General features: G+C 44.0%; 1 protein-coding gene and 1 long non-coding RNA gene across 4 annotated transcripts in view; one reads left to right on the forward strand and one right to left on the reverse strand.

Annotated features, from left to right (window-relative positions):
* Window positions 1-1,279: 1,279 nt before the first annotated feature.
* On the reverse strand, window positions 1,280-14,901 carry LOC119825171. Of its 3 annotated transcripts, XR_005287179.1 has the most exons (4): window positions 14,805-14,901; window positions 13,367-13,492; window positions 8,349-8,551; window positions 5,973-6,912 (listed from the first exon to the last, which is right to left on the reverse strand). It is a non-coding gene; the product is annotated as an uncharacterized LOC119825171 (long non-coding RNA). The 3 variants fall into 3 exon arrangements; XR_005287180.1 differs by lacking the exons at window positions 5,973-6,912; window positions 8,349-8,551 and adding an exon at window positions 1,280-3,957; XR_005287178.1 differs by lacking the exon at window positions 5,973-6,912 and having other exon boundaries at window positions 7,619-8,551.
* A 6,518-nt stretch (window positions 14,902-21,419) lies between these two features.
* Window positions 21,420-27,811, forward strand: part of Ehhadh (enoyl-CoA hydratase and 3-hydroxyacyl CoA dehydrogenase) — a 35,882-nt gene continuing 29,490 nt past the window's right edge. The window contains exon 1 of the mRNA XM_038345887.1: window positions 21,420-21,577. Coding sequence (XP_038201815.1) covers window positions 21,504-21,577 — 74 coding nt within the window. The 5' untranslated portion in view covers window positions 21,420-21,503. The remainder of the gene's footprint in view (window positions 21,578-27,811) is intronic.

The following is a 27,811-nucleotide window of genomic DNA, read 5'->3' on the forward strand; positions in this document are numbered from 1 at the left end:
GTGGATGCTAAGGAATTAAGGTGGGAGCAAAAAACCACTAGAATGAATAGTCAGGGAACACAAAGGTGAGACATCCTGAAGGCCAAATAAAGGATGTTTCCAGGGAAGGGTAATGGCTGACCAGGTCAGTTCTATATGCATTACTGACTGATCACATAACAGTTTAGCACAAATTTATCAGTCCTGAAATAATTTTAATATTTTAGGATCTTTACACATTAACAGATGTTATGTAAAATGTATTATATGGTTTTAGAATATATCAAATACTTTTGTTGGCTGTCCTAGATACATACATATGTACTTATATTTTATCTAGGTCATTTTAAACATGTATTTATTTTGTATGTATGTTATATATACCACAGAATGCATGTGGAGGTCAGAGAACAATGTGCAAGAGTTGGTGCTCTCCCTGTCCCAGGGATCAGTCTCAGGACAGACTTGGCAGGAAGGCCCTTTACCTGCTAACTCATTTCAAGGGCACTTAACTAGAATACTCCCTAAAATATTGGTCTAAAGGTTATTAAAAGATGTGTGAACAAAAAGAACATTTTAGCTACACTCATTTGGACAAAGTAGTTATGTTATCATACTTTTCCAAAAAAGAAAAACCAAATGCAATGTTTTGTAAAGTTACATCACTACAGAGCCCTTCTAGGTTAGTATGCGCTCATTCTGCTGGATACTCGGAGTTAACACCATTTGGAAAATACTAAGTTAAGAGCTTTGGAATATTTTTGTCCTTACTATAAGTCAGAACTTATGTCAGCAAACCCGTGGTGGGGTATTTTCTTTCTGCTACGTCAACATTTTCACTGGAAATAAGATCTGCTTCTACATTACGTATGCTAGAATATATGATATTCTTAGAGTTATTTTTATACTGATGCATCTGCAGATCCTCAGGTTTTCTTATTAGTCATCAAATGTCAAAATGAAAATGCTTCATCCCTTGAAATCAAAACTGAATACAAAGCTGTCAAATAGCAAGATAGTCTCAACTAACACTTTCTAAAGGAGTTCTTACTGACTACTGGCAACAAAACGTATAGTTAATTCTTTTGGCCAAGTTTCCCTATGTGTGTTGCTCATTTTAACGATGTAATAATTTTATGATGTGCACATTTATCTCTTATATCTGTTCATTCAAATGTGGAGTACAACCTTGTATTATGGACATTCCCATATTTCTTCTCTCATTACTTTAATCCTGTTCTTAGTTCTTGTCTTAGTTAGGGTTTCTATTGCTATAAAGAGACAACATGACCATAGCAACTCTTATAAAGGAAAACATTTAATTGGGCTGGTTTACAGTTCAGAGGGCTTCAGTCCATTTTCACAGTGGGACATGGTGGTGTGTAGGTAGACAGGGTGCTAAGTTCTGCATCTTGCATACAGGTAACAGGAGTGGTCTATCTCACTAGGTGTGGCTTGAGCACGCGTGAGATCTTAAAGCCCACCTCCACAGTGATACACTTTCTCCAACAAGACCACACCTACTCCAACAAAGCCACACCTCTTAATAGTGACACTCCCTTTGGGGGCCGTTTTTGTTCAAACCACCACAGTTCTCCTCTTTCAATTCTGAAAAGTGATGCAGTATAGACAACCTGACTTCAAAAGTTTTATATCCACATCAAAGAAATGAAAGTGCAAGGTGAAAAAGAAAACATCACAACACACTGTACTATTAATTACTACACGGCTAAATGGAATCATCTTTTGTCTCCAACTATCAGTTCTGCTCAGGGAATGTGGTCTGTAGTCCATCTCTGTCCCTCCCTGTCTCTGGCCTGCGGCTCTCACAATTCTCACACTCACTGGTAAAAAGGACAAAGGAAATGTACTTACCATGAACAAGAAGATGTGTGCTCTAAGTGCAATGTCTCATGGAATCCACATGCACACACAAAATAGCACAGAATTCGATTACTGCATTAGTGAAACCTAACTGGCCTCCTTACTCCCGCCCTCCTCCCCAGCGCAGTTACTAATGTGGAAGAACCTACACACAAGGTGCCGACTGTCCTCCTCAAAAGGCAGGCAGGCACAACTTCTGGACTCTCGCCCTCCTCATGGCTGGAGCAGGAAGAGCTGGCAATTCGTGTACTGGTTAAAATCTTTGACAAAGGACTTTCAAATATATCCAGTCACCAAGTCTGCATCAACTCCACAAATGTTTAGACATGATATCAGAAGCTGCTGGTTCCGGTGACAGCCAGCTCTCAGGTGCAGCAAGCTATGACAATGAAGAGACCTGCAGGGATTTAACACAGGAAGCTATTTCTAGGAGAGAAATTTCAAGTGTCCTCCTAGGTAAATAGTTTTTCAGGGTTCTGGACTCAAGTACCTGTGACCTGTCCTGCAGAATGAAGTTCATGATTCTAGTACAGCCATATCTGAGCAAAATAACTTTCAATGACTCAAATGCACAACCTGCCTTTTGCCACTGTGAGGACCTTCTGCGTATTAACATTACCCGGTTTGAAGTTCTATTACATTCTCTGTTTTGGTCTCTGCATATGTCTTCTTCTCAATGCTGGACTACAGCTATTTCAACTGTCTTTTAGGACAAAGCAGAATATAAATTAAACCCATTCTTCAAAGCAATTTTTAAATAAAAGAACCTCAGTTCGTGCCCCAGACCGCACTGTCTTACACACATACCTGCTAGTACAGGCTAAATGCACCCACCTAACAGACATATTCTGAGGGTCTCCTTGTGTCACTGTTCACAGTCCTGGGGAAACACTAGTGAAGAGGATGTCAATCTGAGATGGATGCATGGATAACAGAGCAAAGAAGGAATACAAATGCTGTGCTATTAAAATAAAATGGTTAGAGTTGGAGCCAGGAGGCGGTGGCACACGCCTTTAATCCCAGCATTTGGCAGGCAGAGGCAGGTGGATCTCTGTGAGTTCGAGGCCAGCCTGGTCTACAAGAGCTAGTTCCAGGACAGGCTCCAAGGCTACAGAGAAACCCTGTCTTGAAAAACCAAACAAACAAACAAAGATGGTTAGAGAAGGCACACTGAAAGACCCGAAGGCCATGAAGAAATGAATGGTCAATGCACACAGGTATCTAAGATAAGAGCACCTCACATGTAAGGAATCTCAAACACAGAGGTCCTAATGCTTCAGAAGAGCGGAAGAGCTCTGGCATTTCTAGAAGAGATGCCTGGACCAGGGTCCTGGTCACCTGTTCTGTTGCTGTGATGAGCACCCATCAGGGACCTAAGGAAGGAAGGCTGCACAGTAGCTCACAGTTCGAGAGTGCGGCCCGCTGTGCCAAGAGGTCAAGGCTTCAGGAGCTCGAGCAGCTGGTCACACTGCGTCCAAAGTCGGGAGGAGCAGGCAGTGAATGCTGGCACTCTGCCCACTTTCTTCTCTCCATGAAGTCCCGGATGAAAGCCCATGATGATGCTGGACACTTTTAGGGTGGCTCCCCCTACCTCTAGTAACTTAAACAAGATAATAATAAGTGGCTTGTGTCCTAGGAGATTCTAGATCCTACCAAGTTGACTACCAACACAAACCACAACTCCATCCTTTGTCCCCCTGATACCCAAACATACCAATCTGAAGTCATAGGCCTTTCAAACCTTCTTTCCAGAATTTCATGGCCATCTGCTAAAATTTTTTATTTACTGTGTGTGTGTGTGTGTGTGTGTGTGTGTGTGTGTGGTGTATGCATGCCCCATAACACACACATAAAGGTCAGAAGACAAGTTCCAAGAGTTGATTCTCTCCTTCTACAAGTTGGTCTTGGAGATCAAACTGGTCAAAAGGTAAAGCAATACTTTCTGAGTTTTCCTGCCAGCCCTCATTGCCATCTTAGAATGCAGAAATATGTTCAATACAACTTCAAAGGTCCCCATAGTGTTTAACAATTCCAACACTGTTCAAAGTCCGAAGTCTTACTCGAGATTTGAGGCAACCTCTCAACTGTGAGTTCCTAGAAAATAAAAAACAAGTCACATACTTCCAACATAAAATGACACCAGTAAAAATCCTACTCCAAAAGGGAGGCACAGAGGCACGGCAAGGAATTATCACACCAAAGCAAGCTAAAACCCAACAGAGAAACGCCACGCTGCAGCACCATGTCTGGCATCTTTGGCTCGTGATGGGATCTTCTGGGCTCCAAAGGGGTTAGGCAGCCCCATCCCTCCAGGGGTGCTGCCGTAGGCACCCACAACTTCTGAGTCACCCAGTCCATGGATGCAGTTTTCCCTGGCGGGTGTCCCACAGTTCTGACATCAGCATTCCGACTGAGACTTCACATTCACAGCTTCACACCGTGGGGCTCTGACTTTCCCATGCGAGGCCTGGCCTCGGCTGCCCTTTAAAACTGTGTAGCAAAAATCCACAACCCCTCAATCTTGCATCTCTCATTGATTTCAAAACTCAGACCAGGTGGAAAACAATGCCAAGTTCTGCTAGCTCAGGACACAGCCTGGCTCCCAGGACCACAGCTGACTCTAAGAAACAAGAGCCCACTCAGCTTAGGCTTCCCTCCTCTGACTGTGTGCTCATAAAGTGGAGATCAGCTTCTCCGTTTTATGGTAGGACTCTGCCTTCAGGGCCTTTCCTATCATACAGCTTTCTCCTCAGTGCTGATCTCTTAAACAATCTCAACTGCTTTCCCAACACCAGCCTGACTGCTGTCCTGTCTTGAGATTTTTCTCTGCCAAACAAATGAGTTTACTCTCTTTAAATTCTGCTTGACTCAAGTCCTCAGGATGTATGCACAATGAAGCCAGATTTCTGGCAAAAGGCCACAGGAACGGCCCAAGCCAGTGACTGCAATCTTGTTCTCCTGTGAAGTCACATGACTCCACCATCCACGCTTACCTTGTCATTCCTGCCTCCCAAGCTCCCAAGTAATGGCCCATGACATTCTGCCTACAATATTCAAAGGGCTTTTCTTGCCCCAAGTTCTGAACTCATCCACCTTCTCCCCACAAAGGCCTAAGAGCAACATGTTCAAGTTTATCCCGTCAAGGGCCCCACTTCTCGGTAACACCTTCCTTAGTTAATATTCCTGTCGCTGTCGTGAACACTGCGATAACAGCAACCTAAGGAAGAGCGGTGTACAGTAGCTCACAGTTCCAGAGTGCAGTCCACTGTGCCAAGCTAGTCAAGGCTTCGGGAGTGCAAAAGCTCGTCCCACTGTGCCCACAACCAGGAAGGGCAGGGCGAGGAACGCTGGTGCTCTGCCCAGTTCCTCCTTCCCCTCAAGTCCAGGACACAAGTCCACAAAATGCCTGTAGGGTGGGTCCTCCCACCTCCAGTAACGTAAACAAGATAATCCCCGACAGGTGTGCCCAGCAGCTTGCGTCCTAGCAGAGTCTAGATCCTTCACGCTGACTATCAACACTGGCAATGACAGGCAGTCTGTCACAAATGAACTACAAAATATTAGAGGACAGTGGTGGCTGATCAGGTTAGGCCCTGAGGGACTATTGTAGCATTTTAGATTTATGTGTGGAACGAGATGGTGCTCAGGGTTCTGAGCAGAGGAAGTCAAATGAGCTAGAAAAAGTTAGTGATCAAGCATATGGATGACCACTGTGGATGTAGGAGAAATTGGTTAACAAAAGCTTACCAGGGCTCTGCTACCAGCTAGGCACTCCCCAGCCCTGGGCAAACAGCAGGAAATGCAGCTTCACCAAGGCCAGCCTGCTAGGGTAGGTGTGATTAACACGTGAATGAGCCAGCAAATGATTCGACTTGTGAAAAAAACTGGGTAAACAATGACAGGGAGAGAAGGCTTCCTTTAAGAAAATATTTGGAGCCCAGCAGTGGTGGCGCACACCTTTAATCCCAGCACTCGGGAGGCAGAGGCAGGTGGATCTCTGAGTTCGAGGCCAGCCTGGTCTACAAGAGTTAGTTCCAGGACAGGCACCAAAGCTACAAAGAAACCCTGTCTTGAAAAATACCAAAAATAAAATATTTGGAGAGAGACTGGCAGTATGCGTTCAATAAATAGTTAGGATGCTGTATTATTTACTTTTCTGTTGCTGTCACAAACCACATGACTAAAAGCCTCTTATAAAACAAAGAGTGTATTTGGACTGACAATTCCAAAGGGGTAAGAGTCCATCACGGAGGAGGAGCATGACAGCAAGCGGCAGGCAAGGCAGCAGGGGCAGGGAAATAAAAGCTCACATTTCAACCGCTAGTCTAAAGCAGAGAGCAAACTGGAAGGAGGATGCAGCCTTAGGCTCCCAAATGCTTCCCCCGGCGGCACACTTCTTCCAGCCAGGCTGCATCTCCTAAACACTGCTGCCAACTGGGTACCAAGTGTCCTAATGCCTGAAACTACGGGGGACATTTCTCATCCAAACCACCAGAGACATGAAGGAAAAAAGAATGGCACAGGGGACTGGAAGATCATTTCAGCTGTTGCTTAATGAACTAAACATTTGGGGCTGGATTCTTTTTTTTTTTAATTATATATACAGAATTCTACCTGCATATATCCCTATAGGCCAGAAGAGGGCATCTTATCTCATTATAGATGGTTGTGAGACACCATGTGGTTGCTGGGAATTGAACTCGGGTCCTCTGAAAGAGTAGACAGTGCTCTTAACCTCTGAGCCATCTCCACAGCCCTTGGGACTGGATTCTAAAGGCAATAAAACATCAAGAATTTAAATCAGGCGACCTAAAAGGTTACAACTACATTTTACTCTAAATGCAGTGAGGCTAGAAGAGGAGAGGGTAAATATAGAAAACCAACCAAGAAGTGCAGGTGAGCACAACAGATATGGACACAGGGTTAGATCTGAACGAGGGACTTTAAAGACAAAAGGCTAACGGCAGATTGGATTCATGAGGACTGAAGATGCAGACCAGGGATAGCCACATCCAATTCTTGTTCCGCGTGCTTTTCCACAGGTATTTCCTACATGCAAGGTTGTAAAGCTCTGTGTCAGTTTCTGGTTTAGGGGAGGAGCCACGGAACAACAAAAAGTCAACACGGTCATAGCCTTTCCTCACACACCCGACAGGAGCCATGCAGTCTGTTCTATCTCTACCAGCACAAGAAGCTCGGTCACGACTGGGAAACAAGTAGCCGGTATCCACATCTCACATTTCTTGACAAATATTTACATCACTGGATTATACGCACTTATGTAACTTGTATAAGGAGAGAACCAGTACTCTGAACAGCCTTCTGGTAAATTTAAACAAGCAGTCCAAGACGTCAGTAAAGCATTTCAGTGCACTAAAGAAATGGATGCAGAGATGGTTCTGTAGGGAAATGCTTGGTGTGTCAGCATGAGAAGCCAAGTTCAGATCCCCAACACTCACATGAAAACTGGGTGCCGCGCACATGTGTGCATGCACACATACACACACAACACACACACATATACATACACGCACACGCGTGCATGCACATACAATCAAAATAAATATAATAAAATTTATATTATAGGATATTTATGAGCCGGGCAGTGGTGGCGCACACCTTTAATCCCAGCACTCGAGAGGCCAGCCTGGTCTACTAGAGCTAGTTCCAGGACAGGCTCCAAAGCTACAGAAAAACCTGTCTCGAAAAAAAATAAATAAATAAAAACAAAATAAAAAACAAAGTAGGACATTTAGCATAGTTTTTCTAGTAAGCCACAGCTACATGGCTTTCTCTTTTGTATGAAACACAAAATACTTCAATTAAACCAAATATCATAGATACTATTAATTTCTTATTCACAAGTATGAAGGGACGTGAAATGAGGACTTTCCAAGAAACTGAGGCGTGCAGAAGGGCACTAGGACTAAGATTAGACTGGAAAACTGTGCCAGCAACACACATGGAAAAAAAACATATTTACCTAATTACCAGCTGCACACATTTCTCCATATAAAACTGGAAGCAATATTTACTCTTCCTATGTGAGACACACTGGAAATACCCTGCTCTACATCCCTTCCCTTAAACAACTGTCGGTCAATAAATGAAGAGTCAGAAAGATGATCTGACCCCCAGTTCTGTAGCTCAGAAGTTCTGGAAGAGGCAGTGGTGGAGGAAGTCTTATCTTTTAGGGCTCCCTTCTCAAGACCGGTTTCTCAGGGTACGTAATCTAATGTCCAGCACATACACACACTATCCTCCCCCCCCACACACACACACACTATGTAGCAGACTGGACCCAGGGCTTTGCATGTGCTCAGCATACACCTCTCTAACCTCATATAGTTTTCTAATAGTTAATCCTCACTTTCCCATTATTGATTCAGTTTTTTAATAGGCTATAACAAAAGACCCAAGTCAAAATGTCCATACCAAGCTCATGCATCCCCTCTAATCCAGGCTGTGGCCACAGAACAAAATACCTTCTGGAAAGTGCCATTTCTTTGGTTCTTGTCTATAGCAATATAGGAAACATGAAGGCCCCTGGGCTCATGTAAAAGCCATATGTTACATTGAATCTGTAACCCTAGTTAGTACCAAGAGTGGAAACAGGAGGATCCTGGGGGCTTTCGGGCCAGCCAGTCTAGTCCAAACTGTGAGCTCCAGGTTCAGAGAGAGATCCTGTCTGAAAAAATAAGATGAGAAGCGATTGAGGAGCGCATCCTGACATACACACACAGACATGCACATGCTCACATGCGCACGCAAGCACGCACGCGCGCGCACACACACACACATGTGCCTACACACACATTATGTATTATTACTAATTCAACAGGAACAGTATGTATCTGTAATAAATCAGTTTACTATGCCATAGTTAAAACTTTAAGGATTTAAAAAAGGCCTTCAAAATAATCTAGTGTGCCCTCTCCCATACAATGCAACCTTCTCTACCGCAGTCCTGATATTCAGACTCAGGCTGGGTACCCTAAGCACCTGAGTTCACTGCTTCTCAAGCACAGCACAGTCCGCCACCTGGGTCTATGTCTTCTCTCATTCAGAATTAATTCTGGATTTAAAGTGGGCAGAGAACAAATGTACTTCTAAGTTCCTTCAGCTCTTCCAAGAGTTTTTATCTTATCTATAAAACCAACCAGCCAACCAAATAACCAAACAAAAAACAGTGCTGGTCCCCTATGCTACCATACCAGGGCATTCCTTTCTATAAGCAAAACAATTAAAAAATTTAAAAAGTTCTCTTAAGCTTTAAAGTGTGTCTATTAATTAAACCAGTTTTGTCTGTTTATGTTTTATAGGCTAGCAAGGTCTACTTAATCGTGGTCATACACAGCTGAAAGGGTACGAAAGGCGTATTGCCTACCTTAATTGATGTGGAAAAGCAGTAAACTGAGCTTATTTCTTGCCCTTTTCCAAGACCACACACAGACTCTGAAAGCCCTCAACCCTGTCTACTCACTCAGCTCTCCATCCCCCTGAGGCCAGTCCAATAATTTGTTAAAGTTGAAGCAGTGGTTCTCAACCTTCCTAACGCTGCTACCCTTTAACATGGTTTCTCATGTGGTGCCCTCGACCATAGTTTTTTTCATTGCTACTTCATAACTGTAGTTCTGCTACCATTATAAACTCTAATGTAAATGGTTTTTTGGAGAAAGAGTTTGCCAAACAGGTCATGACCCACAGGGTGAGAACCACTGGCTTAAAGCCTCTGTTCTCAGGATTTGTCTACCTTCGGGTCACTTGAACCTTTGGAATAATCCTAAAAGTTCTAAAAATCTTTAAACTACTCTCCAAAATCATGAATTAGGCCAGCACAGGCCTGGGTCTGAAGCCTTAAAATGGCTGACTTTTAGTAACTTTATATCTGGAATTCTGGCTTTCCAGAAGAGAGATGGGGTTGGAGGTGGGCAAGCGTGTGTATGTGTGTGTGTGTGTGTGTGTGTGTGTGTGTGTGTGTGTGTGTGAAAGAGAGACTAAATACATAAACTAGTGTATCTTTATCAACTGTATGCTCTCTTTAGGAAATGCTTATGTTCGTATTCATCTCCTTTACTTCTGTATGTACACTGCAGCATTTAGCATCTTGCCGCGGGGAAGCAATCCACCACTGGATTTCATTCAGTCTTTTTTTTTCCCCTTCAGCAAAACCAGACTGCTCCTCCTGATGTCCTGCCTGTGACTGTCCACTGCCTGTGAGGGGCAGTGCTGTCAGCCGGCACAGTTAAACCATGCAGGAGAGGGGCCTCTTGGCATGTCACAGAGGGTTACCTAGATTATATTTAGCTGAGGGGAGAAGACCCACCCACCGCAGGAGGCACTGTGCCCTAAGCAGAGGAACGTCTGCAGCGGAGAGAGCAAGTTGAGCGCTGTGATGCACATGCTCCCCCTCTCGTCTTCACCGAGTTTCTCACCGGCTTCTCCACTGTAACAGGCCATAACCAGACCTGTGAGCTGAACCCTTCCTCCCACAACAGAAGAGAGTAAGAGCAAGACAACAACGATTAATCTCAAAGACCTTAAGGGAAAAAATTATCAATTGATGGAGACAACTGCATGCGAACTGCAAACGATTATGCTAATAACAATATAAAACACAGTTCTGAGGCTGGAGAGATGGCTCAGGCCTTAGCTCGGGCTGCTCATCCGGAGGACCTGGGCTTGATTCCCTACACCCACACGGTGGCCCACAACCACTGTAACTAGAGTCTCAACAGATCTGTCGCCCTCTTCTGACCTCTGCACACGTACACACAGACACACAAGCAGGGAAAAACAAAACACGCACACATATAAAATTAACAGAAGCAAATAAATCTTAAAGCAATGCAAAGCAAAAACCAGACAAACAGGCCTATAGCCCCAACTCTTCCGGAGTCTGAGAACAGAGAATAACCCGACTTTATTTTAGATAAACAAAATCCCAGCCACATCTGAGTGTGCGTCTCAGTAATATAAACACATGCACAGCACCTACAATCCCACAGTTTGATCCCCTGCGCCACAAATAAACAGAAACCTTAAATACCTAGCAAATTAAAACCTGGTCTATTCCATTAATTGGAACTTAGACCCTACCTAGATTGAATGATTTCACTGGATTTTTTTTTCACTTTATTTACATGCATGCCCACCAGGAACATGCTAACGTTAAAGTTTCTCTGAACTTCCATCAGCTTTTTTTTTATTTCTTTTTTTTTTTTATTTCACTGGATTTTTAACAAGATCCACAACCAGTGGAGTCATACCTATGTAGTTTGCATAACCCACTCTTAAACTAAGTTTCATTAATATAATAAAGAATATATTTTTACATTCTTAAAAAAATCTCCCAGTCCTATTGTAATGCACTAAAGCTAATATTCTAAATGTCCTACAGTAAAAATCTGAAAAACAAAGAATCTGGAGAAATAAAAATCACCAGACATATCTGCTGAATTCAAGGTAATTAGTCAGTTCAAATATATAGGACAAGACCACCTTTACACGGTCCTCTGAATTTTCTTACTGGCTTACTGATTTTACCGAGAGGGAACAAGTGATTCTCTTCAATGTCTTAAAACAGTTCTAAACATCATGGAGAAAGTGGAGCAGCAGGTGGGAGCACTGGCTGCTCTTCTAGAGAACCCAGGTTCAATTCCCAGCACCCACGTGGTGGTTTGCAATGTCTGTTAACTCTAGTCCCAGGGGTCCAGCACCTTTTCTGGCTTCCACAGGCACCAGGCACATGTGTGGCACATAGATATAGCTGCAGATAAAACATTTATATACATAAAATGAATTTTTTTCATTTTTTCAATTTAAGAAAGCAAAATAAGACAGTAACTATAAGATTTGTTTAAAGAGTACAGAGACCCAGAGAAAGGAAGAGTACAAGCCCAGAACAGTGTAGGGGCATAGGTTTGATCCTTAGTACCACCAGGGTACAGGGCACCCACATGAAACAAACCCCATCCTGGGAATTCAGTGACACTGTGCCACCCAAAGAACCCTAGCAAAGGAAAGGAACCAACCAGGAGAGCAAAGGTAAGAGCAGTCATTTCAGAGGTCAGATGTGCCAGGCACTGCTCGCAAGTACTGAATTCTGCAGCATGTATTCATAATAGCAACAACCCGATGAGAAAGTTGAAACACATAATGTCACCAAACCCTCCCTGCAGCCCTGAAAAAGAAATAGAGCACTCTATAACCCCAGTCTTAACAGAGCTGTGGAAAAGTCAGTCTTAGGGGGCAAGGATGGGCTCTGGTGTTCAGCAAGCCGACCACAGCTTTACCGTCTGCATCATAGTGCTCTGAAAATACACGTCCATCAGGAAAAAAAAAAAATCCAAGTAAAATGGGAACACCTAACCATTCTTCCCACTTTACACATCTAGTCCAAGTTCTTTGCTTAGGTTTGAAGAAACTTTATTACATATGCATGTGTATGTGCGTGTGTATGTGTGTGCAGACGTGTGCCACTTAAAACCACAAGTGAAAGCAAGCTGCACACACAGTTCTCCAGTGCTTTTCTCATTAATAGTGGACCTCGGCAGATTCTTCCACACACGCATCTCTGGATCCAGTCATCACTACGTCAGCTGCGAATGTTGCGTGCATGAAGGTACTTATTTAACCAGACCTCCACTGTAGCATGCTTATTTCCAGGTGTCATTATTTTTCATCTCAAACAACATCGTGACACATCATCATATGCAGAGATTTGTGTGCAAACACAATTCTCTGTGTGAGGTCAATTATTGCAAGTAGCGCCTGTTATAGCAAAATGAAGCAAATGCAAAAAAAGAAACCAGCACATTTGCAAAGGAGACAAGAAAATACCCATAAAGTAAATGCTCGGTGATTAGAAGACACCAAACACGTTACAGAGTCAGGAGCAGAGCAACAAATGAGGAAAATGGAGACAGGAAAAAAGGAGGAGGGATCAAGGATGAGAGAAGAGAAAAGGAAACGGAAACCTTACATATCCCCAGGACAGAAAGAGAAAGACAGAGAGAATAAAAAAATGGGAAGAGAAAAAGGAAAAGAAACTACACAAATAAGGTTTAAAAAAGGTAAGATAAGAGAAAAAAAGACATTGCTTCTCTTGCATAACCCCTAGGCACAAAACAGTTACTCAAGAGATTTGAGACATGCACTATTTCATAGACAAGGCTGAATACCACATGATTGAGATGAGTATTTGGGCCCTTATTTTAACATAGTAACCACAGGCCAATCCTACCAGACTATGGAAGCAAGGGAAGAAAATCCCCCAAAAGGAAGATTCCACAGTATACCTGGCTTCTTCTCTTTTGTTCCTGACCTGGACAGAGAAATGGTCACACTGTGTCATACAAACAAAGCATGTCCCTCCTTGGAAAATGCTGATTTTAAAAACAGAGATGTAGGCCCTAAGTCTTCCTACCTTCTTGGAATTTCTTCAGCTCAACCAGGGCTATATTAATATGTCACCTAATATAAAACACAGCTAACAAATCACCTCTCCCGAAGTGTTAGGATGTGACTGCCACAACACAAACTCACTCATGTTTTGTCCGTGAATGCGTCGGGGGTTTCTTTACATGAAGCCCATTTCAGAGTCCATAGGTAGCAGGGTTCTGCAAAACTGAAAACCTCAAAAATGTCAATGCACATATCTAGTTTACCACTTGGGTCTAATTCACTGTGGACCGTAGCTACGCCCTCTGAACACTTAGCTATGCAGTGTGGCGGACGTGACTCTGAACATGGTTCAAGTGGCCAAGACTATACAAAAACAATAATATTGACTCAGAAGAGCTCAAACTTTAGATGCCTTTCTAACATAATTATATGTATTCCATCATGGTGGCAGAGTAACAACATATATAGTGGGCTGAGTGGAATTTCCCAGTACCATCCAGGGACCTGGAAAAGATCCAAATGTGGACAAACATAAAGTTTACTGCAAAAAGGCATTTACCTGTTTACTTTTAGAGTTTTTGACAGACTGGGAGAAAAGCTTAGGTTTAAAATCTAAAGATGCTGAGTAGTTTCTTATGTAAAACACAACCATGCAAAATAAATCCATGGTCTCCTACCCCATCCTATCCAATCTAATGATACATCTGGGGACCTCTCAAGATCTGCTTTCCACCGAATAGCCAATGCACAGCCACCTCACTGGGACTGCATGTAGGTGGCGGGCAACTCTTGACGCTATCTGATTATACAGCACAATGTGTCACCTGCACTGTATTCCATTTGATAGCCCAAAGCGGTTACAGAACTTGTTTTTGTGAGATGCATGCTAACTCATTACATTTAAGGGCGCTTTTAACAAAGGAAACACTTTAATCTTCAAGGGCTTTTTTCTTCTGGAGGGAAAGGGGAGTAGGGGGAGAGCTGCCCCAAGCTTTCCTTGTGTCTATAAACTCAGCACGTGAAGGCCAACTAGCTTTATATTCGTTGTAACCCTCATTTGCCTTTCAAATGTTGGTTGCTAACGTAAGAAGTCTTGAAGAAAAAGAAAGCATTTATAACATCAACTACGAACACGGTGCGACAACAGCGGCTTATTTATTATTCGATAACCTCCCTGGGATCACACCCCAGGATGTTCTTCCCAGAAAAACTAAAGGTGGCCGCAGGAAGCCAGATAAACGCCTTATCCTCTCCACCATGAGATTGGAACCCTTCTGTAGATTTCGCTAACTTTAAAAAACAAGCGCGCCCTGGTTTTCCTCTGCACCTGCATCCTAGGGCTGGGAGGGAGTTGCGCGTGCATTCAGAGGCTGGATGCGAACACCAGGGATGCGCTCGGCGGCCGCGCCAGTCGCGCTTTCACTCGGGTACCAACCCTTCCCGGCCGGCGTCTGCCACCGTCGCAGGCTGAGTCGTGGGCAGCGCCTCAGCTGCTCCAGACGCCACGTCGCTAGCACCCGCTGAAGAAGACTTACTTCTTCAAGGTTCTCGGCCCGAAGCCGAGTCCGCTAGCCTCGCTCGCACAGCGATCTCTCCAGAGCGCCGGACACCCGCCCCAGGGCGAGGCGCCGCCTCCGGCACTTCCGCGTGTGACGCCACTTCCGGCACCCTCGGCCTCGCTGAGTCTGTTTTCTTTAGACGGTCTTGCACGCTGAAACTCACCGCTCCGATCCACGTTTGCGGGCAGTCTGAACGAAATCGCAAGACCCTTGAGGCTTTCAGATGTCCCTACTGGGTGTCGGCCTCTGAGACTGCGTTCGCCGGCTGCTATGCTGCCCGGTTCACGTCTGAGTGTGTTGGTGTTACATTGCCAAGTTACTTACTTAACCTCTGTGAACCTGACCCAACTGTAAAAACCACTAGAACCCACACAACCTGGGGCTGTTGTTACTTGCGATAGTGCATAGAAAGTTCCACCATACTACAATGAACATTAACTGTTACTTTTTTCCCCTAATGATACACTCTCTTGTTCTTGAAACACGCTTGGATGAAAGCCAGGAATTATTTTCAGTGGTGAGCTCTGATGATACTGGCTACCTTCCCCTTTGGAACTGGATATAACGTGTGTGTGTGTGTGTGTGTGTGTGTGTGTGTGTGTGTGTGTGTGTGTGTTTGAATCAACTTGAATCCTAGAGGGGGACACACTCATCAATAACAAGGTGTCAAACCTCTTATTGACCCAGAAATTAAGGGAGCTCTGTCTTCCTTTTTAACTGGCTGAATATGAACAAATTACTGACCGACGCAGTTCTAGAAGGCAAGCAGACTCTAATGCATTGCCGCTGACAGGGCGTGGTTTCAGTTACCCTTCTGTCTTTCAAAGAAACGTCTCAACTTGTACTTTAGGAAGATAACAAAGCTAGTCATCTTTCACAACATGACTAGTAGTGTTGAAATGTGGGTGATGGGTTAGACAACCAAGAACCCCCACAGACCTGTAGAATAATGTAGACAAAGCGTTCCTGGTGCTCTATTTTTTATTAGAACAATGACTTTTGTTTTCTGAGATAAAATCTCCCTCTTTAACTCAGACTGGCCTCCTACCTGAACCTCCCTAGCTTTGCCCTACAGACATATGCAGCCCTGCACAGTTTAGACCAAAGGATATTTGTAATACATGTTTGATTATAAGGATTCTGTAATTTGCCAGAAGACACAAAGTTAGCCAGTGATAGTTCTAGAAGGTGGGCCTCTTTAATTCCATTTATTCTCATTTACACATACAGGAGGCACAGATTTTAGAGATACAAGGAGGTATACAATGAACACTTGCCTTAGGGAAGTTTCCTGTCTGCTGAGGGAGACAGCCCTCTTAATGGAAAGGTAGTTCTGTGTTAGCGGTATAGGCAAATCTAACATCTAGTTCCACCATTCAACTAAGAATGCTTCTTCCCTTTGGTTCCAACAAACCATAACTAGATTTTTAGAAATAGAAGCTGATGACATTTTCATCAAATTTAAAATCATTAAAACCAGACTTTCAAAAGTTTCAAGCAAGCTTGGTGGTGGTGGCGCACGCCTTTAATCCCAGCACTCAGGGAGGCAGAGGCAGTCAGACCTCTGTGAGTTCGAGGCCAGACTGGTCTACAGAGTGGGTTCCAGAATAGCTAGGGCTACACAGAGAAATCCTGTCTCGAAAATCAGCAAAACAAAACAAAAAGTTTCAGGCAATCAAGATAGATTTACACTGATCTAATAATCAGCTACAAGAGACTCAAAGACTCTGAACCATGGCCTTTGTGTTGAGATATGCTTCCTCTCTGACTCTTTATTTTCCTTTTCAACTTTTTCTTCCACTCTTTTCTGTAGTTACCTTAGCTTTCAGAAACAACAAGGCTGATTGGCAAATATCTTCACAACCAGGGAAGCTCACAGGACAAATCACCCTCCACGTCCACAATGAGCACAATTATCTAGGTCTCATGCTCAAACCACACCCAGTGTCTCAGTTCACTTCCTATTGCTTTTAGGTCAAGATGTAAGGACTCCTCAGCTCCAGCATCATGTCTTCCTGCATTCTGCCTTGCTTCCCAACATGACAATAATGGACTAAAGCTCTAAACTGTAAGTGAGCCTCCATGAAGTTTCCCTTTATAAGAGTTGCCATGGTCAATGTGTCTCCTCACAGTAAGAGAAACCCTAACTAACAGGTTATAGGAACCAAATTGTCCCTACAAGTAATAATAACAACAGCAACTTTCCACACCCTCCTTGTGGGATCAGAATTGTTAAAATGATCAACCAAACCACTGATGCACCAGCACAAACCAGGAAGCCATCTCTTAAAGGTGCTGTGCAGTTTTTGCTGCTAACGCTGAGTCAGGAAGCCTCCTCTTAAAGGAACCATGCCTCTGCTTGCTTCTAGCAAACAGAGCTCACCAAAGAAAATGCTGCTACCAAGAAGCCATGCTTAACTTTGTTCTTTTGTGTCTAAAATTTCTTCCCAAGCTCTCTGATTTTATGTGGATGTAGTTGGCCTACATTGGTGACATTTGTATACAGAGATTGCTCATTCATTTCTGGCCTTCCAGACACAAATAATCACACAGAAACTATATGAATTACAACACAGTTTGGCCAATAGCTTAGGTATATCCCTTTCTAGCTCTTACATCTTATATAAACCCATTTTTTATTCATCTGTGTATCGCCACGAGTCTGTGTCTTCCTGGCAAGATTCTGGGCATCCTTTGGCAGCTACATGGCATCTTTATGATTTTTCCTTCTTTTTCCCTATATCTCTGTTCAGATTTCTTGCCTGGCTTTACTCTTCTACGTCATTGGCCAAAACAGCTTTATTGATTAGCCAATAAAAGCAACACATATACAGAAGGACATCCCACATCATAGGTCATAACCCAACTTCTTCCTTCATTTCTCTTTTGTACAAAGGTCCTGTTAGCCCCTGGAAGGTGAACTTGTGCTCACAGAACCCATTTATCTGTTCTTCCCAGCACCCACACTGATGTCTCTCCCTTTTCTGACCTTCCATGCTATTCATTGCTTTGCTTGGCTTATTGGAATAGGTTGGGGTTTATTCCAATTCTAATGTTGGGGACTCTGAGCCAGGCCTTTTGGCCTAAACCGGGGGAACAGTGTTTCTCATCATTGTTCATTTTAATAAGGACATTTGGTCTTGAAGATGTTATGGTTCCTAACGTCTTTTCCTGTCTGATTATCACACTTGAGCAAGGAAAAAAAAAACAATAACCTATTTTCTTTTTAAGAATAAAAATTTAAAATAAACTCAAATTATTCTCTTTTCATACGCACAGAACCAAATCGTGTTCTGTCTTCTATGATAGCTGATCTTCTATGTCAACTTGATTAGGCCACAAAAGCCAGTTTTTTTGGTGAACCATTATTCTAGGTGTTTCTGTAAAATAATTCTTTAGATAGAAATAACATTTCCATCAGTTGATTTTTTTTTTTTTAGTTTTTAGTTTATTTTTATGTGTGTGGGTGTTTTGGCCTGCATGTATATCTACAAACCTCGTGTAAGTCTGATGCCTAAAGAGGCCAGAAGAAAGCTTCAGATCCCTTGAGATTAGAGTTACAGACAAGTGAGCGCTACCATGTATGTGCTGGGAATCACACTCTCGTCCTGTGAAGGAGCAGCTAGCGCTCTTAACTGAAGAGCCATCTCTCTAGCCCCAATTAGCTGGTTTTGAATAAAGTACATGTTGGGCCATAACATGGGTGGGCCTTGTCCAAGTGACTGGAGGTGTTTAGAAGAAAAGATTTGAGGGAGACGTCCTAAGGAAGTGGGAATTCTGCCTCCAAATATCCTTCCACCTTTGGACCTGAGCTATAACCAGCTCTCATGGGACTCCACCTGCTGGTCTACCCTGGGAATCTCAGGGCTGTTAGACCACACAGGGGTGTGATCCAGTTCCTCAGAAGGAATTTCTGTTAACAGCCATATGGCCTTAAATAATCCTGTCAGCTCTCTAGGCCCCCAGTTCTTTGTAAAAGTCTTCCCTGAACAAACACTGCAATGCTCTATGACGTGGGAAAATAAGTAAAGCTTACCAGGGTGACGACTAGATGCCCGGAGGTAAAGTCAGTCTTTGTTCTCTCTGGCCCCTCCCCTGCGCCCATCTCTCCTTTGACCTACTGAACTATTACCTACAATGATGACACTTGAATGCCCCAAGACTTTGGGAGCTGATAGGTCATAAGCATTTGCAGTCTGAGTACAAAAGTAAATAAATCCCAGAGATAGTTCTGAGCTTTCCGAGCCACCTCTAGTGCCCTTCCCCTTTTACCTATTAAAATACCTGGTTTTTTTTTTTTTTTTTTTTTTTGAAAAGACGTGGTGGCAGGTATGGGATGGAAATGCGACACAATAGGGAGGAGTTGAGAGGAGAATGGAGAAAAGGCCATTACATCACCTTCATTTGTTTGTTATGAAACCTCTGTATAGCCCAGGGTGGCCTCAAACTCATGGTGATCCTCCTGCCTCAGCCTCCTGGGTGCTGACTGGGATTACAGACTTGCACCACCATGCCAAGCACTATCACACTGCATTGGGCAGAGTCAAGGCCGAAACACCATAGTTCTGTGAGTGACATTACTATACAACATGGGAGGGCAACAGCGATCAGCGGTCACAGAGTGATAGAGTCGCTTGACTGTGCTCTCATTTTTGGTGCACACTTGAAAACTTACGTGATGCAAAGTTAAAAAGAGAAGGATCATTAGACCCGTGGGTATTTTCCTTCCTTTCAATGAGACTGAATTGATTTAGGCAGAGATCTCGAGATGGGGAGAAAGAGCCACTCCTGTTCTTCCCATAGATAAAGACCTGCGCTGGCCAGCAGTATTTTCAATAGGGTTCACCATTTACCTCCTGGGCACCGTAGCAGTTCCAGTGCTTACAATGATTCCTTTGACGCATTAACAATCCCGAGATACCTCCGTGAACTGGGGACTCAAGGCAACGCAGTTGCTACAGTGAAAGCAATGGACTTGAGCAAAGGCGTGACATGCAGAAGTTGCGCAGTGCTTACCCCCGGGGAATGACATCCTATGAAGTAGCTGAGCGCTTCAGAAGACAAACTGAGTAAAATAACAGAAAGATATAGTAGTTCACACCAACGATCAAAAGACTCTCAAATAGTCAAGCATTCTGCAGACAGCAACATAAGAGAAACCACCTAATTGACAAAATCCACATCCATGGACTCAACACATATGGAACCCGTGCATAAAGACAATGTTGCAGCACCAGGAAAAGAGAAATCGGCATGCTACCACCTAGCTCTCTCCAGTAGTCTCACAATGTATAGGACTGTGGGTGAGCCTGTTTTTGTTGAGGAGCAGGCAGGGTCAACACTGGGTGATCCTGATATTAACTGCCCTTTGAACTTTGTCACCTAAATGCCTCACTTGCCTCATGCAGGGCATGTCGCTGATGAGAAGCCAAGCCCAAACATCCAGGCAGTGTTTTAGATTTACACAGAAGCTTGCACCACGACCCCACGATAGGGGACACAACTGTGCTCAACTAAAATAAAAATGCAGAGACACAGTGGTCACCGACTGATTCCTGCAAGGCAGAGAGGACAAAGAGTGTCAAGCTGGCTCCAAAGTATGCTTGTTATCTCCCCATGCCCCACAGGGTGAGGTGTGCTAAGGCCACTCAGTGCTATTAAACCTTGACCTCTAGCTGTTTGAGCTCCTAGGATAATTTGGTATTTTCTCCTGGATACCAGTATCTGGAGGGAGGCAAAGCTGAAGTTACTGCTCCTTATAGGGGAGACCTGGGCTGACAGGGCAGACTTCCGCCAACAGAACACAATGGGGGAGTTTGGGGACGGGTTAGCGTCTGCGGAATAGGCACAGTTTTAGAGGCGTTAGATAGATAATCCTGTCGCTTGTCAGTAGCCACTTGCTCCCACGAAGCTCTTGTCATCGCTGGCACCTGAGAACATGCTTTGGGTGCTGGGCTGTCCTTGACATGTGGGTTCCGATTATTAGGATGACTCTGACCGCTGCTTGTCTGACCCGGGACTTCCAGGGCAGTCAGCATTTTTCTACTAGCTAGACCCTTTCTTAATTTCAGGAAGTAAAGAACATGTGTGAAAATAATCTTTAGACATTGTTAAAACTTGGGAGACATCAGTGAAGATTTAAACGCGCGCGCGCGCGTCTGTGTGCATATGTGTGTTTCCTGTCGATCTGCACACTGTCTTCTGGCTACTTGGTGGGCTTTGGCAACCATGAGAAACATACGCATTTGGAAGGACCCTGCTCAGGCTGACCTTTGAGAGGGAAGAGACAAGGCATGGTTTATTGTCAGTATCCAGCCTATATCCATCCTATAACAGGTGCGCAGCTCGTGGATGAACTATGCGAAGAAATTCCAGCCCTTAGAAGGGGCAGAACCAGAGAGGGATGAGTAGACGGGGCACTCGGGGCTTCCTGCCAGGGCAGGTGACTGTTTGGGGAACACGTGGTTGACTTCAGTGGGGAGACCCAGCAGCTGGGCTTGCCTTTGGCCATTCCCTCTGGAGGGCAGCCAGCCTTGCTGAGACTTGGTTCAAGGGGCAGGAGGCGGTGGCGGCGGCTGCTCCCATTGGCCCAGCGCGTGCCCCTCCTCTCAGGGCGGCCCAGAAAAGGAGACACAGTCTGCCCAAGACATCAGAGGTGCTGGATACCTTGAGAAAATGGCTGAGTTTCTGAGGCTGCCTAACTCCCTGGCGCTGATCCGTCTCTGCAACCCTCCAGTCAACGCGGTCAGGTAACAGCTCCGGGTCAAGGGGTGTGGCGGATCTGGGTGGGGGCTCGCCTCCCTTAGAAAGGCCGGCCAATGAGCTGCTGACTCGGGCCTTCCTTCCATTCGTTGTTAAACTCATTGCGCGCTCTGGGCTGGTTCGGTCTGGAACCTACAGAGGCGTGGCTTCATACAATCCTCCTGCCGGCTTGCAACCCCCAAAGCTATAGTAAAGCACTGAGTTTGGTACCCAATCCTGTCAACGCTCCCCGTCGGAAGAGGCCTACTGAGTAGCATTTTCTGAAAAGCTTAAGTTTTGTTTTCTTCACCTGCGAAGCTCTCCCGTGCAATGCAACGCACATTAATTACTTTCAAAAGTGAGATCTGTTGTTCTTTTGGAAAATGATCAAGTTCATTTACTTTGTTCATTCCATATCACTGGCGAATAGAATATAATTCTCTATTAGCCTCAGGAGGAGTCACCCGTGCGCAGACTGCCGAAGTGGTGGCCGGATCATGACATATACGGTATAACATTTCACTGAGATGTTGCTAAAATTTCTTCCCTAAGGGAGACCTGCAGTCTAAAGGACAACCCTAGGTGCAGTTCCAGCCAAATTCACTCTGCGGGGGTGGGGGTGGGGCGCACCCGTGGGTTTGTTAAGCTAACTTTCAGAACAGTGGGTGAGGGCGCTGGGAGCAGAAGCATGGGCAAGCTTAGAGCAGCCACACTGGAAGCAGTCCTCCCCAGCAAAGATCATGAGTCCTGCTTGGCTATGTCGGAATCTCTCTCCCATAATCCTTCCCTACCTATTAGGGTGCAGTTACGGAAGAGGGGGATGGCCTGGATATTCGGTGACCTTTTGGTCCCCTCCTTCCATCCACAAGCCCTGCTTTGATGATCTTTGATGAACAGGCCCAGACAAACTGAGAATACTCATATACAGCAGACGTGAGCCACTATCCGTTCATCCCAGAGAGGGCGCCTGCGGCAGACCAAATAAATTATTCCACCCAAGTTAGCTTCGTAGATTAGTGAGTTTGTTGAGGTTAGTTACAAGAACATAGGTGCTTCCAAAGCAACTGAACCACTGGAAAGCCCACCCCAACATGACAGCTCCCGAAAACTACATCCCATCCCCGGAGCTCCACTGCACAGAGCGCCCCGGCCCCAACACACACACACACACACACACACACACACACACACAGTTGCACAGTTGCTTCTGCTCCTGTAACCTGGGGAGCAGGGGTTGGGGGTTGGATGAGGTGGAGATTGTGAATCTTCAGGTCTCCGAGCTTCCTGAGCATCTTAAACATCAGGAAAGCGGTTAGCTTCCAGCGCCCTGTCAGTATCTTCAGTTTCCTGAATCTTAACCTTTCTCCTCCTTCAGGAAGGAGTGCTTCAATCGCAAGGAAATAGTTGTATAACAGCAGAATGAGTAAAGTAAAAGCAGACCATTTGGTGGACATTCCCAGCACAAGCTGCTGGAGCAAAACGAACAGAAGCCAGGTTGGCACACACCTGGAATCGCTGCATTCAGTAGACTGAGGCAGGAGGAAGCCTTGATCTAGTCAGACCCTGTCTAAAAAAAATAAAAAATCAGAAAAGAGAAGACATGTTGATTTTAAGAGAGATTTTAAACCACACTGCCATTAGATTTTATTTTAAACATTTTGAACTATTTTTATTTTATTATGTGTATGGGTGTTTTACCTGCATGTATGTCTTGGTACCACATGCATGCCTGATGCCCACAGAGGTCAAATTTTATCCTTATTATTAATATTACAATTTTTTGAAGTAGGATCCTCCCGTGTACTCCTGGCTGATCTGGAACTAACTATGTGGACTAGGCTGGTCTCAAACTCACAGACATCCACCTGCCTCTGCTTACCAAATATTGGGACTAAAGGTGTGAGCTACCATACCTGGCTTAATATATTACCGTACTTATTTTAATGTGAAGGATGGTATTCACTAATACATATGCAGTATGTATTGATATAGTAGTACACTACAGTATGCAGAAATAAAACCATACACAAATAGATCCAATTACTGGCCATTTGGGGGACGGAAGAATATACTAATCATGTCAGTTGTACTCTTGATCTCAGTCAGGAAGTGGGCACCGCATGTTCTCACAAAGAAAGCATAAGCAATACGATCCCTTTTCCATTTGGGATCTTTGTATACCGATAGGATTACTAGAGAGATGGATTCTGCTGAACTTTCTGTTCACAATAAGGCACTATGTCCATCAAGAGGTGAGGGCGGAATGCTCCACTTTCACACCCACAGTCCTTCTGGTACTTACGTGATGTGTTTCTAGCCTTTAACCTGCTCAGTCCCTCCCCGGTCCGGAGAAATGTTAAGTATCTAACTAAAAAACTGTACGGGTTAAAAGGAACGGAGATTGTAAACGGCTCCGCATTGCGGTCCTCCGTGTACCCCTGAGCAGCCTGTGGCCAGTCCCTACAGAAGCCTTTCCCAGCCTCTGCTCCAGCCTCGTGATTGTTCAGCAACAGCTCCCTTGTTTTTTTACCTTAACTTTTTTTCGGCCTTTCTTCTTTCTGATTTTATGTGGGAAGCTATCTCTTTTTACACGAATGAGGTATGGTAAATTGTCTAATACTTTTCTCCCCAACCAATTAAAAGCCTTTGTTGCTGGAGTAGGCAGCCATGTCTCCCTCTGTTCTTGGTAATTACAGTTTCTTCCTAAGTGTGGAACATGGCTGATGACTTAACCTGTCTTCCAGGGCGATGGTTTTCAACATTTTATTTGTTTGTTTGTTTGTTTGTTTTGGTTTGGTTTGGTTTTTTGAGAGCTCTGTAGCGTTGGAGCCTGTCCTGGAACTAGATCTTATAGACCAGGCTGGCCTCGAACTCACAGAGATCCGCCTGCCTCTGCCTCCCGAGTGCTGGGATTAAAGGAGTGAGCCACCACCCAGCTTCAACATTTTCTATTACTATAACTTACCTGGTTTAAACAAAAAAACCTTAAATTTAAATTAAGTGCATAAAATTTGAAGATGCATACATGCATGCAGAATGTCGATCTGGAAGAATTTTCTGAAACCTAGCCTATCCTCACATGTTATAGATTTTGGAATATTCTAGTTTTACTTGTTTCTTTATTTGGGGAAAAAAAGCTGGCTGTAGATCACAAATTTGATTTGGTAAACTTTGGATTAAGTAGCAACAGCAAAAAATTTCTGGTAGGAAAATCATGCTATGGTCAAAGAAGCTGATATCAAAATGTTATCTTGTTTATTTTTTTTCTATTTTTCTCATATATAGGTGTATCCATGCATACATGTTCAAATGTACATGTGTGTGTGAGAGAGAGCATCCTTATACCTATATGCTCATATATGAGTATGGAAGTCAGTGGTTGACGTTGAGTCTTCCTTGATGGCTCCCCACCTCTGAACTCAGAGCCCACCAACAGGGCTAATCTAGTTAGCTAGCTTGGTCCAAGCAAGGATGCTATCTCCTGGCCACCACACCCACCCAGCATTTCCATAGGTTCTGGTCTCCAGAATCACGTGTGTTGCTCTTGTGGTAAGTTCTTTAACTACTGAGCTATTTTCTCAGCCAGTGAATGTTATCATCTCAACTCCACACACACACACACAAATCTGGTGTTGTAAGCAGGGGAAGTACTTTCTCAGCTCCAGTGGACCTTCCCTTGCTGGGACCTCTCAGTTGAGTTTAAGAGAACTGTACCAGTTACAGCCATTTCCCTTTTCCCATTTCTGAGTCTTGTTCAGGAGTCTCCAAAAGCACAGATAAAAGAGGAAGGTTGGGTTGGGATGGGAGAATTCCCTGTCTTCTCCCAACACTGATTGAGGTGATGCTGGCTCGATTTAAGAGTCTCTTAAAAAACAGCCAGCTCTTTGCATCCTTGGGTTTGCATCGGCTAACCGTGGATAGAAAGTGTCGTTTTATCCAGGATGCTTAGGTCTCTGTTGCACACACACAATTTTTTCCTTGTATAAAAACTATTAACAAGCCTTTCCATGTTGTAGGGTTTTACAAATAGTCTAGAATTATAATTTATATGCAGAAAAAGACTTTGCATTAGGAACTTGAACATTTGAGGTTTAGGATTCTGGGAAGGATGGAAAGTCTTAGAACTAATTTCCCACATATACCAAGGATCAATTACATGGAATTTTTGGACTTGTAAATATTATGTCATGCTTTTAAATCTACTTCATTATCTGATTGGATTTCCAATTAGCCAGTCGAAAGTCTATTTGATTTCTCTAGTTTAAAGGGTGAAAAGTCACTAGGGGAAAGGTCATGCGTCCACAAGGACAAGCATCCCCTGTATTCTGAGGTTAAATGTCCTCTCTAGAAGTTGGCTATTGAGGACCTTCCCCTTGGCAACTAATTCATTAAGTGTACTGATAAACCACTTAAAACAAAACAAAAACTTAAAACAGAAACAAAATTTCCTTCTTTCCTCCCTCCCTCCTTAATCCTTTTCTATTTGTTTTTGTGTTTTGGGTTTTTTGTTTGTTTTGTATGAAGTTACCTCTTTCCAGTTAAGGGAGATATGCTGATTGGAGCAACTTTGATTTTTCAAAAGAAGTAGTTTAACTCCTTCATTGCTAGATTAGTCCTTTATATTCCTTCTCTTCATATGGATGTCAGCTCTGTTTCTAAGTGCACAGTAGAGAGGATTTCTAGCCCAGTCTCTGAAAAAGTTTTGGCTTCTTTTCTTCTTCCTGTAATTCACATAGTAAGAAACTCCATGTTTTACATTGGAACTGAAGACAAACATTCATAACAGAAAACTTAGTTTTTTTAAGTCAAACTTACCCCTAGAGGTTACTTTGGCATGTTTTATTACTGTGTTGATAAGCTACAGCATTTTTTATATCTAATCTTTTGGGGTTTTCGAGACAGGGTTTTTCTGAGTAACAGCCCTGGCTGTCCTGAAACTCGGTTTGTAGACCAGGCTGACCTTGAACTCACAGAGATCCGCCTGACTCTGCCTCCCCAGCACTGGGATTAAAGGCGAGCACCACCGTGCCTGACTGTATTTTTTTTTAACTGTTGAAAATGCAAAGCCAGCTGTAGTCAAAGAAGCACAGTGGGCACTCAGGCAATATCTCCACACCCTGTCCTCTCCTCCTGGCAATGTGTTGTGGCGAGGACACACTTGTCCTAGCTGCTGGGGTCTTTCCAGTGCTGCAGAGCTGTGGCACCTCCTGAGCCACCTGAATCTTTAAAGTTGGAGAATTCCTCGGAGAGTACAGGGGAGGCTCGACTCTATGTCTAATAATATCCCTAGTTGCTTTTCTCCCCTTAACCTACGGAAAACCAAACAAAGCCATGTTCCTTCTCCAGTGTTTCCTATTTATGAACTTTTCCCCAAATTACCAAGAACATAAATCAAAGTAGAGAGGCGAGGTGAAGTGGGGAAGACCCAGCGCCTCATTCTAGAGTGTTTTGGCTCAGTTGTGGCCTCACATTTTACCAAGAAGGGGAAAAAACCCAGCCCTCTGTTTTACATCTGCCATTCAGCCAACCCTGGGTGGGACGCGTAGTCTCATCGGTCATGGAAGTCTCCCGAATGAACACATAGATTCTTTTCCCCTTGTTATTTTGTTGTTGTTATTTGTTTAGTTTTTTTTTCAAGACAGGGTTTCTCTGTGTTGTCTTGGAGTCTGTCCTGGAACTAGCTCCTGTAGACCAGGCCGGCCTCGACCTCACAGATCCGTCTGCCTCTGCCTCCCGAGTGTTGGGATTAAAGGCGTGCGCCGCCGCCACCACTACCCGGCCTTGTTATTATTCTCTGAGTAATGTATTTTAAGAAATATTTACATAGCATTTCCAGGTTATGGGCTATTGTAAGTAGTCTAGAGATGATGTGTGTATATTTGAATACTATCTCATTTTCTATGAGGGACTTCACTATATGAAGATTTAGGTCCTGTGGAGAGAGGGTCTCTGCAAGCCTGGTTCCCACAGATGCAGAGGAAAATGTTTATGGTTTGTGGGCTTGTGGATATTATGTAACAGTTCTCGAGCTGTGTTGTGATCCGATCACTAATTAATTAGAACTGGGCAAGGGTGGGAGTGGGACGGGGGGGGGGGGGGGGGGTTCTTTTATTTCCTCCAGGTTCAAGAGTTAAAAGTAATGGGGGAAAGGTAACTCATAAACATGCTTACTGGACTAATTTGGGGATTTACCCTGAGAAATAGTTTAACATTGAATCTAGCCAGACTTGTTTTGCTTGAGT

The sequence above is a fragment of the Arvicola amphibius genome, chromosome 10 (assembly GCF_903992535.2).
Source record: "Arvicola amphibius chromosome 10, mArvAmp1.2, whole genome shotgun sequence".
Classification (NCBI taxonomy): domain Eukaryota; kingdom Metazoa; phylum Chordata; class Mammalia; order Rodentia; family Cricetidae; genus Arvicola; species Arvicola amphibius.